The sequence below is a fragment of the Seriola dumerili genome, unplaced genomic scaffold (assembly GCF_002260705.1).
Source record: "Seriola dumerili isolate Sdu_G_001 unplaced genomic scaffold, Sdu_1.0 BDQW01000073.1, whole genome shotgun sequence".
NCBI classification, from domain to species: domain Eukaryota; kingdom Metazoa; phylum Chordata; class Actinopteri; order Carangiformes; family Carangidae; genus Seriola; species Seriola dumerili.
The window spans coordinates 7086776-7104816 of record NW_019174328.1 but is presented as its reverse complement, the minus strand read 5'-3'; the positions used below and the strand labels follow the sequence as shown (position 1 = coordinate 7104816).

Here is an 18041-nt window from a genome sequence, read left to right as displayed (position 1 = left end):
TGAGTCGCTACACTGCCTCAGCCAGCCGGCGGCGATCTCCTGCTCCAGTCTACCAGGTCGGTCAGAAAGTGTGGCTCTCCACCGGGGACCTACCCCTCCGGGTGGAATCCAAGAAACGGGCTCCCATTCCCCATCCAGAGGGTCATCAGTCCGACGGCGGTGAGACTGAGGCTTCCGCGCGCCATGCGTGTTCATCCTACCTTCCACGTGCCCAAAGTTAAGCCGGTCCATGAAAGCCCTCTGCCGCCGGCGGCCCCGCCTCCTCCTCCTCGTCGCCTCATCGATAGGGGACCGGTTTTTTTGGTTCTGCGCCTGGTCCGTTCCCATCGTCGTGGAAGGGGGCTCCAGTACCTGGTCGATTGGGAAGGCTATGGTCCGGAGGAAAGGTCCTGGATTCCTGCTCGCCACATCGTGGACCCTTACCTCATCACCGACTTCCACCGTGATCACCCTGACCAACACTCAAACACCGCCGCACCACCTAGGGGTCCCCGTCCGACGGTCCACGCCTCCTCCCTGCCTGTTCCCACTGACGTGGATCTCCCTGCGGAGGGGCCATCTGACGACGAGGGATCCCTCCCAAGAGATTTGACAATATCTGTCAAAATAATCACTTTTTTTTTCTACATGTTGTTCAGCCCTAAACTACACCCAGTGGATGGAGACAACAAATTAATATACACTAAGTTACCATTTTCATTGTTATTCTCTGTGCCTGCCACATATGTTGTGTGAGACCTGAGGAGGCCCCTCTGCAATCTTTAGATAGTAGCAGTTCATATATGTGAATGTTATCAGAGCAATCTGCTCAGTGGAGGGCAAACAATGGAGCAGACAGGAATGAATGAGAGGGCTGTGACAGTCAAGTCCACCCAGAAGTAATTCATTCATGCCTTGTTAATATGGACCACTCTTACCAGGTGACAGCTTTGCTACTGTTTTATCTGTCACAGTGTATATTAAAAAGGATAATCTCAGGATTAAAGAAAAGCAAACATGCCCAGTGAAATCATTCCCTTACTGCATAAACTTTTCTCTTTTCTGAGCATATGTTCAAGAAAAATAAAACAAATTTGGTTGAAGGTATCTAACTTCAGTGGGGAGCTCTCTATGCAAAGCATGTCTCCTTGAGAAAAACCATTCACTGTCTTAGTCCTATTATTAACCAATCAGCTTCTTGTTGCTGACCGTGAAATCATTTTGCTTCTCTCTTTAAAACACAGGTTACTTGATGGGAAATGTAATACAGCTGACCCTTTTCATCTTTTACTTAAAAAAGTCCAATGTGAATATAAAGTGAATGCACCTTTTAATTAATTAATTAATTTTCACATTATGTGGTTTCATCTTTTGTGATTAGATATGGGTTTTTAAATTATGGCTGCACATCCAATTTTGTTTTATGACATGGGACAACAAAGACTGACTTGCTTAAACTTGAAAGTTTCAATACAAAAGTTTTCTTTCCTGCATGTTATTAGTGCACGTGAAAACCAATTGACATTACTTTTTTCCAAGTAGGCCACACCATGAACCTTGAGCTGCACTTTGAGGGATTAAGAATCACTCTCTTTCAGATAGTTTATAGTAATAGCTGAGGTCTAGACTCCAGAGAAACGTGGTCAGATGGTAAGTCTACAGTGCACAACGGCTAGGGTCAACAGATTAACCCATGCTTGTGTTCCCCACTCCCTACTGGCTGCTCTATTATTGCCCTGTACCTAGCCTGGAATGGAGAGGAGGGAAACTACAGAACAAAGAGCACAGAGGGGGCGTAGAGGAGAGGAGGGAGGCCAGCAGAGAGAGCAGAGCCCTTGGGTAATTAGCCTGGATTGAGGCCAAAAGGTGGAAAGGGGAGGGAGGTAGAAAGGACAAAACCACTGCTGATTATATCCAGCTTACATAATCTATTTAATTGTGGGTCTGAAGAAATGGAAGTCTGGAAATGTGCCAAGATTTCTTCGTAACTCAAGGTCTGAACATGATAAAACTTTACTTGAAACGAAAAGGATTCATATTAAAACCAACTGAGGCACAACAAAAATATGCAAATGTCCTCCAATTAAGACAAAAAAAAATGCATAAATTGGTCAGGACAACATTGACTGAACCTCCCAAACCATGAAAAATCACTGTTTAAACTGTTAATCAATTTCCTCTTCTGATTACACACCGATGGTTAAGGTTTGGTTAGGTTTAGGCACAAAACCTACTTGGTGAGGAAAAGCTCATGGTTTAGGTTAAAATTACTACTTAGGGTTACAGGACCTTCATTGTCACAGTTACAATAATAAACACCTGGTTAAGGTTGGAGAATGACTGATGTCAGTAGAAATTCCATCATCGCAGGGAAAATGAACTCCCTGTTTATCAAGGTATCTTACAGGATTATATCAGGGTGGCTGTGAACCCGCTGAAGCTGTGGAGGCTGGGTGAAATACTGCAAGACAATGACTCTAAAACATCAAAGTACAGCTAATACAGTACATCTACTTCTTCAAATACAGAAAATCCTCCTTTTGGAGAGCCGCTCACACCAGTCATCCTAAGAATATGTCTGAGCTGAAGCAGTTCTATATGGTCCAAAATTCCTCCTGAACATGGTGCAGCTCTGATCAGCAGCTACTGGAAGAGCTTGTTTGAGGTAAGTGCTGTCAAAGGAGGTTTCACCAGTTATTAAGGGTTCACTTGCTCTTTCCACCAGCACTGGGAATGGTTAATGCATGTTCAATGTGTGTGTTCAATGAAGACACAAAAGGTTGCCACTGTACAATTCCTACATCTGCTACAGAGATTAAGTTGTTTTCAGCCATTTGCTGAAATGACTGATGCTCTCTTTTTTCTTTGCACAACAGTTTCAAACTTTGGGTAACACAGAAAGTGAACACTTCCAGAAACGACAGGACAATGAAACAGGCGATCAATAACATTCATTGTTCCCATGTAAAAAGATGACCATATGTAATCAATGTAATAATCCTAAAGTAACTGCTTGGCCCAGGTTGCGTATTCCCTTCAGTGCTGCAGACTGAACTTGGAAAAAATGCCAACCATTTTGTGTCATTCAGCAGTGAACATAAGCTGACAACATTCATTGATAACATTTGTTTGTTTTTTTGCCTGATGGGAGGGGCAGTCACGAGGTAGATGTTGATAATGATTGGTGGAGGTGAGGGGTAACGTGCATCAGGAACGCAGACCCACTCAGTTTGGGCATCATGCCTCTAAATTGGTTTGTCAGCTTCAGTGGCCTGACTACAATGCCAATCTACTCCAACAGCCGCTCCTTAACCGGACGACTGGGCACTCACCTGGCCAAGCAATGACCTGCACGTACACACACACACACACACACACACAAACACACACACACCTGCAAGCAAGAGCACGCAAGTGTTGTGCTGTGATGTAGATGTGCATGGTAACAGCAGACTGTGGGTTGTGCTCTCTATATGCATCCGGTAAAGAAGCTTTGACTTCGCTGCTTCAGGTTCCACTGCAGAGCCTTCCACCTCAGCTCCACTGTGTGTTGAGTTTGACCAGAGAGACAGACTGAAATTACACAGAGTGACTCACAGGTCCCACTGAGAGAGAAAATATAATCATATTCTAATTGCCGATAGAGAGTGTTCTCCAGTGATCTGCCAGGACACTGTGATTAGACCCCCAGGGGGTGAAAACTGCTGCGCACACGCACACACACACACGCACACACACACACACACGCACAAATGAACACGCACACACACACACACGCACACACAAACACAGATGGAGCACAAATAATTATTCATATTCATATTTAGTGGTGATGTTTGTGTGTGTCATGTGTGTGTTTATTTATAGGAATTTCCATCTTGAATTCTTATGTAGATCGAAAGCAAGATTATGTGTGTGTGAGAGTGTGTGTCAGAGTGCATGTGGCGCTAACTGGCAGAGTCTGACTGTATGATGTGAGACTCCAGGGGAATTAGCCATGCTCTCACATTACCGACAGTACTGGACTGGAAAATGAGAAACCATGCCATGATTTTGTGTAGAGTGGGGTGCACTCACACTCACACACACACACAAACACACACACACACACACACACACACACACACACACACACACACACACACACACACACACACACACACACACACACACCTAAATAAATGCCCAAAAGGAAGCATGCATACACAAAGTCACACACAAACAGCTATTATTTTCTTGTGGTTCAAATGTAGTGCGTGTGCAATAGCTTCAATAGCTAGTACTACATTACAAGATAAAAGTAATCCAAATAATTTGCCACTTTGAATAATCTCACTTTTACCAAAGCATACAGAAAAACATGGGTGCGGATTTCATATTATCTATTGACACACATTTGAATTCTTGTGTCATGAACAATGAAGTGAAGGCTCATTTACTGAGAACAGTTCGCTCATTGAAATTCTCTCCTCCTCTTACAAAGAGCAAAACAGCGAGTGCAGAGGCAGAGAGAGAAATAGAGAGGCTGGAAATGGGAGACACTGAGTGTGCTGAGTCGCAAAAGTGGAAATCATACATGTGTCGTTATTATGTGGGGATTGCCCAAGAGAAAAGGAGAAATAAGGCATCTGAGCTGATGAGTTCAATCGGACGTGCAACAAGTAGATGACGATGACTTTCTCCGAGCAATGAGCTTTTGAGGACAGCTGAAGCAGGAGTTCTCCAAGTGTAATCGCCATGACTAAGCTAGTGACAACTGTTTTCTCTAGTTTGTGACAACACCATGGGGGCGCTGGAACATTCTAGTAATGTGATATGGCATGCAGCCAGTGTTCAGAGTCTTGAGGCTAAGATTTTGTGTACTTTGATAAATGTACACAAATTAGTGTCACTTTTAAGGATTACGCCTACAGGCAAATCGTGTTGATGATGAGGTTCAAGTTATTGTCATCAAACTACTCTCACTTCCAAATCTGAACGAAAAGCTTCTCACATACGCCGACTTGCTTGTGCACACGCGCTCCTGTGCATTGACACACACCCTTCAGTGTGTGACAGCTACCAGTGCATATGTATGCGTTTTTGTGTGTGTGATGCAGAGTGATAATGGCCCTGTGGGTGTCTTGCCATTGGCAGGCAAGCCGCATTTCATGAATACTCAATAAACTAGTTTCATGAAAATAAGTTTTTCTTCAAAAAAAGGTTCAAGGACAAATATTCTAAGACAATGCATGACAGATGAAAGCAACTTCTTTCTTTTTTTCACCCAGGTACCAAACAGCTTAATATATCTGGTTAGATACATTTCCACTGTTAGTGAGGAGGTCTCATTGCCTCAGCTTTGACTAGCAGCTGCTCCTGCTGTATCTAGAGGAGTTCCTGTTGATCAGGCCACCCTATGTTTCATTTTCAAATACCAATAAAGAGTGTCAATGCGTGGATCAGTGCAACATTTTGCAGAACAGGTCAATTTTTCCCAATGAAGACCGTGGTCATAATGGCACACACTGCTCTGATTTTCTAAGTCAAAGTTCAAATAAATTCAGCTTTGCCACTTTAAATACTCTGACTTCGAAAACACAAGTCCAGTGAGAATCCAGCATGAACAGTAGGCTGGAGTTATAACTGTGAGAATGGAAGATAAATGAACCTTTTGAACTTTTTAGAGTTATATAACTTTGATTCTACTGGAACTTAAGTGAAAAACCTCATGCATGATAGAACATGTCAGAGAGGATAGGGCTTCAGTTTTCAGTTTAGTAAATGTGTAGTTATCACTTATATGCCATTTACATTCCTGTAGGATGGGTAATGCGTTACATAACGCTCCTCATCTGTGGTGCCACCTCACACAAGCTGAGTAAGTCTGGTGTTCCCAGCCTGCAAGCCCTCTGCCTGTTAAACCAGTGGGAGTTGCCTGTTCTGTAACTAGGACATGATCTTACACCTGCTTCCCACCAGCCAACGGTGGCCTCCAGACCAAACCGGAGGTACCATACCTGCAACTGAAGGTGGATATCTGCAATTATTTATTTTTTGAGTTTTATGTTTTTGGCCACAAAGATGCAACTTGCAAAAGTATTGATCCCCAATGTTCAGGTCTCATGGAAAATAATCAAACTCAGAGCTATTGATTGCTGGATTTGATCTGTCAACTCACACTTTTTTATTTTCAAGAGAGCATTGAGCTGGGTTAGTGTAGTCTTATCTCCTCACCTTGTGTGTGCAAGTATGTGTGTGACCATATGTGTGAGATTTTTTGTCTGAGTGTCTAAAAGTAGACTACAATACTTGGGATTTACCCTCCTATCTGATTTTTTTTTTTTTTTGGCAGTTTGCTAGACGATACAAAATCTGTTTCTGTACACTCTGTACACAACAACAGCTGGCTGGAAGACAGCAGCGGAGGAAATTGGGTTTGACATCTGGAAATGTGCTTGTTCAGAAGCAGATAGCTAAGGATAACATTTCTCAAAGCCAGCAGCATCCTCTTTATCCAACAGAAAAAAACAGAAATAAAGGAGAACCTCAAAAGATAAAGCTGAGAGTGTGCTTTTACAATATTTAATCTTAATTTATAGTATGAAGTGTTAAATGCATGAAACTGTGGGGCACTGACTGACTGAGGAAACCATGGTTGGTTTGGATTAAAGTGAATAAATGAAAAGAGGATATAAGAGATCAAATGCGAAAATACTACTGTATAGCCTACTTCTAAGACCTATATAGTAGTCAGTGAGGTCTGGACTTGATTGTGAACCCAACTACTAGCATTTGGATTGTGTTGTGATCAGTGTCCCGCAGTCTATCTGCCTTCTCTGAGAGATTACATAGCAACGAGCTGCCGAGAGCCTCGGAGCGTCTAATTGAAAACCCAGAGAAATCCCGGCGACGTGGCAGTCACAATAAGAGTTCCCCATAGAATAACAGGTATTAACCTTGTCCATATTACAGCATGCCCGCTGAAACGAGTTAGGTACTAGCAGCGTGGAATCAAAGCATCAGGGTGTAGCAGTACTGAAGGATAGAGATACGTCTGGAAAAGCAGACGAGGGGAAATAATCGCCTTTACTACTTATCGGTCTATCCAGGCGGGAAATGGCGAGGCCGTACCTGTCTGACCTGTATGCTGGGAGGAGGCTAGAAGATGAAGCCGGTTGTCCCCGTCTGCATCTCTGACCCACCGCACTGGACAGGATTGCCTGTCTCACTCCTTTGGCAGGGGCAGACAGGGTGTTGCCCTGCTGCTCCAGACAAAGGCCATGAAGTCAGTTGATGCCTGTGGCTACAGTGAGTCTGTCGGGGCATTTTGTGGATTCATTCCGCAGCCTCTGAAAAACTTCAAAACAGTGTAGGATTTTTTTTTTAGTAAATAGAAAAATTAAGTTGTCCTCTTTTATCAATTTAGACAATTATTCTGCTCGAGTTGTTGCAAATTAAAAACCAATGCAGTCGATTCTTTGCTGCAGTTTCCCCAACACTGAGACGTTGCAATGAGAGAGGAAGAATCATCTAAAAGGAAAGAAAAGGACAGAGATGGAAAAGGGCTTAAGATGGGATTAGTTGTGCTTGCGTGTGACAAAAGAGATAGAAACAAGCACACACAGATAAACAAGAGGCTGACATGAAAGGCTCGTAGGACATCCTTTTATTCAGTGAGAAGCTAGGCTGAGTTTTCTTCTGCTTGTTCTTACACTATTACTACAGCACAGTGGAGAGGGTACACAAACTTTACACAAGGGCTTAACTCTTATCCTGACGGACAGCAATACTCTTGGACAAGACTTGTTGGCCTCTATCTCTCTGTAATAGGAATCGCAGATAACCAGGCTCCTTTAACACAGGTAAAGGTGAACAAATAAAAGGTGAACTCTCGATTTTTCTTACTGTTTTAATCTCCTTTTTCCCTTTTACCTGTTTCCATCTTTGTGTGAAATGGATGTAATCCCTGTATGTATGTATGTATGTATGTATGCATGCATGCAGACATCCTCACGTGAGGACACTGTGCCAGAGTGAGTCCATCTGGGCTTCGGAGTGTCAGTCCCTCAGGTCGTTAGTGTCAGTGAGACTGACCAAGACCAAGTCTGTGCTCCTGCCTTGCTGGAACTCGGGGGTGGGTCTGAGTGGATAACGGCTGACGTTTTAGGATTGTTTGTTACTGGAGCTGTTGGCCATAAGCTAAGGTGCAATGCACTGTGCATATGAATACAAGCGCGTCGCAGAAGCCCATTGCTGAAATTTTTTTTGTTTTTTCAGAGAAACCACTAAGGGTTTATACACTATTTGGTTGTTGTCCTAAAACATTTAAGAACTGGGGTCGAGATAGAGATCATGCTGGTGTAAGATTAGCACTGTTACATGAAAAGGTCATTTAATATTCTCAACAGCCACTGGAGTCATAGCAACCAATAAAGCAATACTGAGCAAGCAGATATTTGATTCCCTCAACATATTGTTGCTACTCAAAACAAATACCCGAACACCTGGCAGATACCTCTGCTATCCTCCTGCATTTCTTAATGGGCCAATTACCAGCATGAGCCTGGAACAAATTTATTTTTTCAAACAGGACTTTAGTGCACATTTTAAGCAACTGTAAAAAGCATTACTTGATATAATATTGCCAGTGGCCAAATTAGGCTGACTCATAAAAAGTAATGATGATCATGGGAAGGTCCCAGTTTTGTTAGACAGAACACACACATTTTTTAAATGAGAGTTTCAGATCTGGGGAAGTGCATTTCATCACATATCAAATATTTGGCTGAAAATGAGTGGCTCCAGAGAGAGCTAGGTAACAAATTATTGCCAGGGTGCCTCCATAACTTTTATCTGATCAGTGATGATTTGCCAGTGACTCTGCACAGCTTTCCCAAATAAAGAGGCTTGCAGAAATCACAAATGCATTAATTAACAAAAATCTCTCAGACCCATGATTTCATTTCAGCCCAGCATGCCTCTCAGCAGTGTAAGGCTGGTAACATGATTTCTGGTGGATTAAAGATGAAGAAACTATTATCTATTTTATCCAGTTACTATTATATCTTTTATCTTATTTGCTTAAATGTTTTTGCAAACACACACCACATGGTTAATGCTGCTTTTAAGCTTTAGGCTTTGATAATTAAACTGTAAATCATAATTGAGTTGTGCAGGGGTCTACATCATTAAACATTAAACGCACATGTGGATGGTGGATGTCACTGTTTCACATAAAAAAAGGAAATATAAGGAGCAATTACGGCAGCATCTACAAGGATGAGTATTAGGTCATAAATCAATATCCCCTCAATGTATGTTTTTTTTAATTTTTTTTTAAATATTTTTTTATATTTATATTGTTGGAGCATCTTGGATCTGAAAATGCAAATTTAGTAGCAAAAATCCTACAGAAAGCTCTGATCGGCAGTGGGCTAAGATAAGAGTTTACAATGAGACCAGTAGGTCAGAGGTCCAATAAGGGATACATCAAACCCTGTGGACCAGGGATTTACCATGAGAACCGCCCCCTGAATCTCCTCCATCATAACAAACAATAACAACTGCAACATTGGAGGCAGAGTTCTGCTGTGATGTTATCTCTTGTACACATCAAATCCCAGATCTGCCCTCTCATTGGAGGAGGGAGAGGAAATCCTCATCTTGAATCCCACAATCATTAGCATAAATCACAGCTGCAATTAAAACCTCGTTTATCTTAATTACAGAACTAATGAGACGAGTCCCGAAGGAGTGAGCCGTGCTCTCTGAGGACACTCGGGGCGAGGAGCAGGAAGGCAAGAGAGGCGTTGTGCAGAGTCACACTTAAGTCTGCCAACAAGAATGCCCTCACACTAATCTGACTGCAGCAGAACACATGAGTTTGGATAGACAGAGACGTATGTGCAAGTACACATGTACAAGCACACACACAAACAAAAAAACTAAACTAAACAAACCAAAAAAAAAAACACATACACATATACACACACAAACACTCATACATACACAAACACAAACACACGCACACACACACACACACACACACACACACACACACACACACACACACACAGAAAATGCATCATCTGACAACCTTACCCTCCCACCTTTGTCTCCTGGCACCGCATCACCCTTCAACTTCCATTATCTATCAAACTCATAATGATTTTATCAAGCCTACAGGCTCCATCTCCATAAGGGCTTAGTGCGGTGCTATAACTCTTGATTTTGCAACGACTGGGAATACATTGCACCACCTAATTAATGTCTTTTTAATGCTCTTCTCCTCTAGAGCTTAACTCAGCCCTTCAACTTTGCAACAAACACAACACACACAACAATACAGCATGTGGCAGCAGACGGTAAGTAAGACTGAGTAGGTGTGTGCGCTGAATGGGAGCAGAGTGTTTATGGTGAGCTCCATGAAGAAATGGGCCAGCCTGTGGACTCTGTGTCCTGAGCGTACGGCAATCAAGTGCACACATGCATTAAAGCGTACACACTCACAAATAATACATGACTGCACACATGCTCACACGCATGTACACACACATGGGGTCAAATTCCTTAGTTCACCGGTGAGGTCAGGCGGTGACTCAGCAGATGGCAGAACAATGAATATCTTTATCACCCAAAATTCCCATGGTGCACCAGGCTTATCAAGCAGTGCCAGCCCTTATCAGCCAGCTGGCAATACTGGATGCACCAATGTCCTTCCATCCTGGCCATTCAGGGCTCGACAGGGGGCATGCAGAGTTTAAAGGATACAGTGCACACACGGCTGTAATCCTCCCAGCGGGTGTTTCTTTTCACCACATAGATCAATGTTTCAGTCCTGAAGGATCTTCGAGGGATTTTGCGTCCTTCAGGATCGAAACGTTGATTGTGGTGAAAATAAACACCCTACGGGGGTATTAAAGCAGTATTACGGCGGTGCATGGGCCGCAGAGTCAAAAGTGTTTGTGTGTTTTATCTTAATAGGAATATGGAGTTTACCAGGAGAGGTAAGAAAAATCTACACTGTGGAGAAGCTGCAGAAACTCTCATGATCATTTGTTCTTGTTGACAACAACAAACAGAAGACATCTGGATCAAATAAGATCCAAATAATAAGACAAATAAACAAATACGTTATCTGCAACAATCCTAGCAATGATAAAGACACATTCAGTGGCTTGGATGCACCCAAAAAAAACTCAGTTACTGCAAGCACCAAGTTTCAAGTACTAATTTGAATGAAGGAGTTTTTCTAATCATTGGAGTTATTTGATCGTCAAGTAAATGTCAAGAAGGATGTGTGGCTGCCATGAAGATAAAATATTAGCGCCGCAAAATAAAAGAGGGAAAATAGAAGGACTCACTTTGCATCCATTTCATGCTCTGACCTTTGTGTGCACAATTATAACACAAAAAAACAGATGGTGCCACATTCTGTGGATGCTCCAGCAGGAGTAATTGTCACTGTCATGTCATGAGCTGTGTTCATTGAGTTACTCTGACTAACATAACCTGGTTACAGTGTAAACATGACAGCTGCATTAATCTGAGCATTGACAGAATCCGGTTAGAATCACACAACACAACACAAATGTATGTAAACTCAGTGTATCTCTTCAGTTCATTTCTCTCTGTGTGCTTATTGTAGTTTTCTCCCTTTGTAGCTTCATGCATTTCAGTCTAGCCACATTCATCTATTCATGTACATTCAACACAACTTTGAGTTTCACAGGTTTGCAAATTAGGTCATTCTTTGCAGCAGTGTCCACAGTCAGTGGCAATGGGGTGTACAAGAAGTTCTAGTTCCCAGACCTGGAGGGAAGTTAATGACGAATGCTCTCCTGGTAACACATGTGTCGTCAAGTAAACACACTAAACCTTGAACAAGTAACAGTACTCAAAGGTCAAGAGAATAACAGTGTGGTTGCGTGTAAACAAAGTACAGCACAGACAGACAAATATGGACGAACACAGTTCCTCCACTGACACTTAATGTTTTCTCCACTTGCGGTTACTCTCCAAAATATAATTTCTGTCATTAAAAGTTTTGGTTAAATTGATTTCTTTATCCTGCAAACTTACCAAAGGGATTTGGAGTCATTCTGTATTTAATGCCATTACATCGATAAGGTGATAAAGCAAGATAGTCTAATAGTTAGAATTCTAGATCTGGATCAACACCAAAATCTAACTTAGAGCTCCTTGTCTGTCCATCAAATTTCATGGAAATCTTTTCATGAGTTTTAAGATATCCTCCTGGCAGACAAAGTAACTGGCAGGCATAAACATGGCATCCTTGGCAGAGGTAAGAAAACTCAGTTCAGGAGTATTAAAGCAGGATCACTGCTACAGCCTTATCAGCACCATGCAAACTGTAGCTTCCTCTCCTCTTCTTTAAAGTAAAACTCTCAGATCTAATAATACCAACACATGTTATGGATTTCAGGAGGAGGCACAACATGCCGGTCATTACCGCTGATGATTTGTCACAGTGCACTTTACCCAAACTGCTTGTGTGACATATGAAATAAAACAATTGAAAAAGCACAAGTAGGCAACAAGAGAAAATCATTAGATCACCCTCTTCTGCCAAGGATAAAATGTGTCATTCTGACAAATTATAATCCTCTTTTTGACGACACAAGCCAACTTGTGAATGATAACCCTAAATGAAGGCTGACTTCCACACATGCACACCAAACAGTGATTAATAACTGCTTACAGGCAAGCCTATTCTCCAATTCTGAGGCGCTGCTCTCTGCTGGTATTGACTGTTGTGCTTGATGAGACTTGTCTATTATTGCTGTGGGATTATGATAAGAAGTGATCGATTCCCCTTTCTGTGCTGTGGATGTCAGATTGATTATGTGACTCAGACCTGAGATGATGGTGTAGCCGATGCCTCTCGGTCGGCCAAGATCCTGGTCAATGGCTGTTATCTTCCGCACTTCATATCCCTGCAGAGACACACACACACACACACAAAACATACTGTATAAGCTACATGTTGTCTTCACAGATGCATTTTTAGCTTTTTCTGGCCTGTTATCAATGACAAGAAACCTTGTAACAAAGTAAAACGGAGAGCGATGAATGAAATAAATGAAATAATCAGTTTCCGATTTTATGGTTCTTGGCCTCTGCTATACATGCAAAGAATTATATTAGTGGCCTTAATCATATTGTTAAAAAATGCATTTTGGATTTCAGTTAATTAATGAAATCTTTAACTGAAGAATCAACTTGGAGGCACATCATTTCCCCTTTATACACACAGTATCCAGAGAAGACCAAGAATGAGCATTTTTCTCCCACAGAGGAGCCTCATCAAATTTTTAAACATAAGCGCACTGTATTTCTAATACCCGCTGTATTTCTACATTGGAAAGGACAAAAAAAAAAAACAAAACATAAAAAAAAGATGTTTTTTTATCATTTCATTGGGGTTCATTTCTCCTTTCATTGTTTCAAAACTCTCCAGCTGTGCCAATGAGTCTACAACTCGACAAAACTACAGTATGACAGTTGAAAAAAAAAGAAGAAAAATCAGAAAAAGAAAGGGAGAGAGAAAGCTATTTGAAAAGTCTTTGATCCGCTGAGCTTTCTCAGCCTTAGTGCCTCAATCAGACACGGTGGTGATACTTAAAAACCCCTGTGCTGCAGTGAGAGATGGAGAGACCCTCCCTACTTCCTATCCCTCACCCCCGTTAGCTCTCTCGCTCACACCCAAGCAAGGCGCCTCCCATTGATCCTGCAAATTGTGTCTGAGGCGTGTTTATGCTCCATTTCTGCCAAAGCATCTCCTGTCATTGACCAATTACAGCAGAATCAATTACAAGCCTTTTAGCGAGACTGATTCACACCAATCACCGGCTGAGAGGGAAACATGCACACGCGAAAGATTTAGGGACAGACTAAGAGAGAAATGAGGGACAGAGAAAGCGAATGAGGAGAAGAAGTGATGCTGAAGTAATATGAGCAATATTCTCGAAGCTGTCCACACAAGTAGAATATGTTCAATCAACCGTCAAAAATACAATCCCTTCTCTCACACACACACACACACACACACACACACACACACACACACACACACACACACACACAGGCACATCTCCCAAACCCGCCTCTCCCCCTCTTCATCCTTTCATTTCTAGCTATACAGTGCATTACCCCCCAACCCATTCCACTTCTCTCTCTTTCCCCTCATTGATTTGACAGCCAAATTGTGTTTGTCCTAGAACGGGCTTAAACGTCAGTCCAAGCAGCATGGATTCACAGCTATAACAGCTAAAAACCCTGCCCTGTGATTTCATCTAAAAAAAAAAAAAAAATCTTCTACTCCATTGTCAAAGTTTTCTATGGATGACAGGTTGATCGGCTGGAGAAAAAGAGAAAGACAGACACAGAGAAACAAACAGAAACTGAGAGAGACAGAGGAAGAAATAAAGGGGTTCTGTATGTGTGTGAGTGTGTGTGTACTCACACCTTTGAGAAATGACCTATGACAGGGATCCAAGTTTGATATCCCTTTACGTGTAAATGTCATGGGCCTTGAGAACAGTTGACACTCGTTCTGTCACTGTACGCCCTCGGCTTATCACCGCCAAACACTGGCTAATGGAAATGACACATGCCTGTTAGAATACAACACGAGGGCATTGGAAATGTGTGTGTACAAGTGCAGTGGCACTGCTGGCCTATATTTCTGTATTTCACTTTAAGCACTGTAGTTAGTCTGTATCTGTTGTAGGGTCAAAGGGGCTTAGTAACAGATTTTGGTTACATGCCTGCCATGACCTTCTCTTACATGTAATAGGATTATACACTGCCCCCTACGGTTAAAGGCAAGAGCTACAACACTTCAAGGCAGTATTACCGAGACTTAACGCTGCTCAGCTTCTGCGAGAAATCTGGAATCCACTCACCAATATCAACTCTGTGATCCAGCATAATGGCGCTCTTTTTAACTGTCTCCTCTCGAGTCTTCAGCTAACTTTGCATATTGCTTTTTCCTCCCTCCTGTTGCCTTTTTTCATTTGACACCAACACTTTTTTCTCTCGCTACCCCCTCACACCTCCCCCTACCCTATCTCCTCTTCCCCCTATTGTGACCTTCCTGGTGACAGCTGATGAATCAGAGAGTCGGGGAGACACCGGGCGTCGACTCCGTCACGCCCCGTTAATATGCATGCAAATGTAGCACTTGACATTTCTACTACAGCGTGTGCAGTCCAGGGGACAAGGGATGCGTGTTTGAGTTTGAGGGGCTGAGACTTTCGATGAGGCAGAATAAAAACTGATGCAGAGAGAGACCGGGAATAAGGATGGACACTAGTATAGTCCTGCGTGTAATTCCCTCTCTATGAGTAGGAATTACACACAGAGGCATACTCCCATTAGCCACCTGGAAACTCAGCTTACAGGACTGAGTCAGGGGAGTGAACATTCTGTACAGGGAAACAAACACACACTGTATTTGACACCCATTTCAAACCCACTTGAAATAAAGACAAAAGTAAGGTCATGTTGAAACCCCACTGTACTTCATACGATACACAGACTTTATACTTCGCGCACATGCGGCAGTATGAGCACATGAGGCAGCACGATGAGATAAATCCTGTAGCCCCAGTGACCTTTGCTAGAGGCCTCGCATCCCTGTAGCAGGGGTGTAAATCTCCCACAGTAATTACAGTCTCAAACACCTGCAGTGCTGTATGGAGGGGGCCTGGTGCCGAGTTTGGGTGTGTGGGTTCCTGGGAGGGAGGAGGGGTCTGAGGAGGGAGGAAGAGAGGTGAGACATCCTGCCCTCATAATAACTCAGGCCTTTTTTTTAACCATATTTCTCTTGCACCTGCCCCAAACTTCTCCTGAATAATAAAAGAGGGGTATGAACACAGGACAGGAGGAGCTGGAGATGAGCAATGAGGGGAGAGATAAGGGGAGTGTTGGCAGGAGAGAAGGATGGGTTAGAGAGAAACGGACAGATTACGGGGATTCACATAAAAGCTGCATGAAGAGGACACCAGCTATGGCAGTGTGTGAAAGTATTACTGACCAGGGGAACGTCCTCTTCTATGTTGGTACTGTAGGGCAGATTGGTGAAGATGGGGTCCATGTCCTGGACATCAGTGATGGTGATAGCTAAGTTGGCAAGCCGGGACAGAGGTCTCACTTTGTCTTGATCCTGACAGAAACATATACAAAAGTACAGTATTTGCATGTGCATTCATACGACTGACCACGTTGGATCTGTGCTAGCGTAGGCAGATGATTCGTTGCTATGCGTGCGCTGACCGTGGCGTTGACAGTAAGCTGATAGGCTGAGGTCGTTTCGTAGTCCAGGGGTCGGATGACGGTGACAGTGCCTCGGGCCCCATCGATTGCGAAGAAAGGAGACGGCGGCTGGAAGGAGAAGAGAACGCTGCCTCCAGTGCCCTGGTCTGGATCTGTGGCGTTCACCATAAACACTGATCTTCCCACTGGTGTGTTCTGAAAGACATATTCAAGAAGACGGGCACAAACACACAAGTGTTGACACTGAAAACAAGCCAACAGCAAGGTAGACATGATCCAACTAAATAACGTGATTTACACTGTGGTAGAATTTTTTTTCCTAATTGCAGTCAGATACTGTATGTGCAGGATGAATACTAATATGTTAGAGTGAAGACTGAACTTATGACCTCTATGATGGTTTACACAGAAGCATTAACTACAGAGGCACAGAGGACAATTTAATATTAGTCATAATTTTTGGAACGCAGTGTCCTGGTTGTGACTGTTTATATTCATCCTGTAGCTTCTCCCCCAAATCATGACTGCAAATAACAATGTATTCTTGGTTAATCTGGATAAATATTAGCAATGATTAAGATGACTGCTTCCATCACTCATGGCTGTTTACTGGCCAAATGGTTGACTCAGCATTTTTTCAGTGGTTCCAAGATGGCAAATGGTGGAGCACACATGGTATGTTCTAACTATTTAATATCCTGCATACCAAATGGAAAAAAAAGAGGAAGAGGTAAAACGTGTGAATCCAGCTGCTGCTAGGTGCTCGCTCACCACAGCAACAAGTTCTACACTTCTTCCTTAAAGGAATAGTTTCCTACAAAACAGAAATTCAGTCACACCTTGAGCTTTTTACAGTTTCCGGCTGAGCTGAGTTTCAGAGCAGCAGCATCGGATAATGAGGTAAATGTCGAAACCACATATCAGCTGTTAGTACGAAACCATGCTGCATGATTTGCTGGAAATAAGGTGGACATATTATGTTTGTTTTGCAGCTGTAAAAAAAAACATTAACTACTTCTGTTCTAAAGTCTGAAAGAAGACTAATTAAATCATGGTGCTATCTCGATGTGTATTGGTAACTAGTATTGTAACTTCACTCACACATCAGTTCGAATAGGGGTTGAAAAGATGATGACTAAATTTCTATTTTGAGCTTAACTTTTCACTTCCTGTGCATGGAAATGGTTTCTGAAGAGTGGCAATACTCAGCTGGTAGCAGAGTTTAATTTGGGGGCACAGGACAAATTTATGGCATCTCAGTTAGGCAGAATGAAATCTTGTCTGCTCTTGTCTGCTGCAGCCTCACTTTGTGAGTTCCTCTGATAAAACAGATTTTACTCTCACAATAGTGCAACTTCAATGACATAGAGATATCCTACTGTCAGAAAATATTTGTAACACCTTGTTGTCTGTAAATCCAAGCATTGCCTATCAGCGTTGCCCCCCAGAATTGCCTTGGGTATCTCAAAGCTAAGCGTTAAGGAATATCAACCGGGCAGAAAGGTTGTACAATTCCATATCAGAGTGGTGTTTGTCTCAGTCATGGTCAGCATCAAAAAGCTGGCAAGAGGAAAAAAAAGGAGGCCATATAAAGAGTCCCCAGGTGTTGCTTGTCTGCATGTTTGAGGAACATCCTCATTAATTGGAATTTTATCTCAAAACAGCCACACACACACAATTAATAAGAAATAAGAATGCCCAGAGATAGAAGGAAAAAAAAAGGTTGTGGGAAATATCCAGGTATGTTTCTGGAAAGAAACACTTCCAAAAGGCCACTTTTC

The 18041-nt window shown here is 42.6% G+C and overlaps 1 protein-coding gene across 1 annotated transcript in view; it reads right to left on the bottom strand.

Moving 5' to 3' along the window:
- The window catches only part of LOC111220587 (cadherin-23-like), a 163985-nt gene that overhangs the window by 76789 nt on the left and 69155 nt on the right, over positions 1 to 18041 (bottom strand). The window contains exons 7-9 of the mRNA XM_022743710.1: positions 16261 to 16455; positions 16022 to 16150; positions 12839 to 12917 (exon numbers count right to left, since the gene is read on the bottom strand). Coding sequence (XP_022599431.1) covers positions 12839 to 12917; positions 16022 to 16150; positions 16261 to 16455 — 403 coding nt within the window. The remainder of the gene's footprint in view (positions 1 to 12838; positions 12918 to 16021; positions 16151 to 16260; positions 16456 to 18041) is intronic.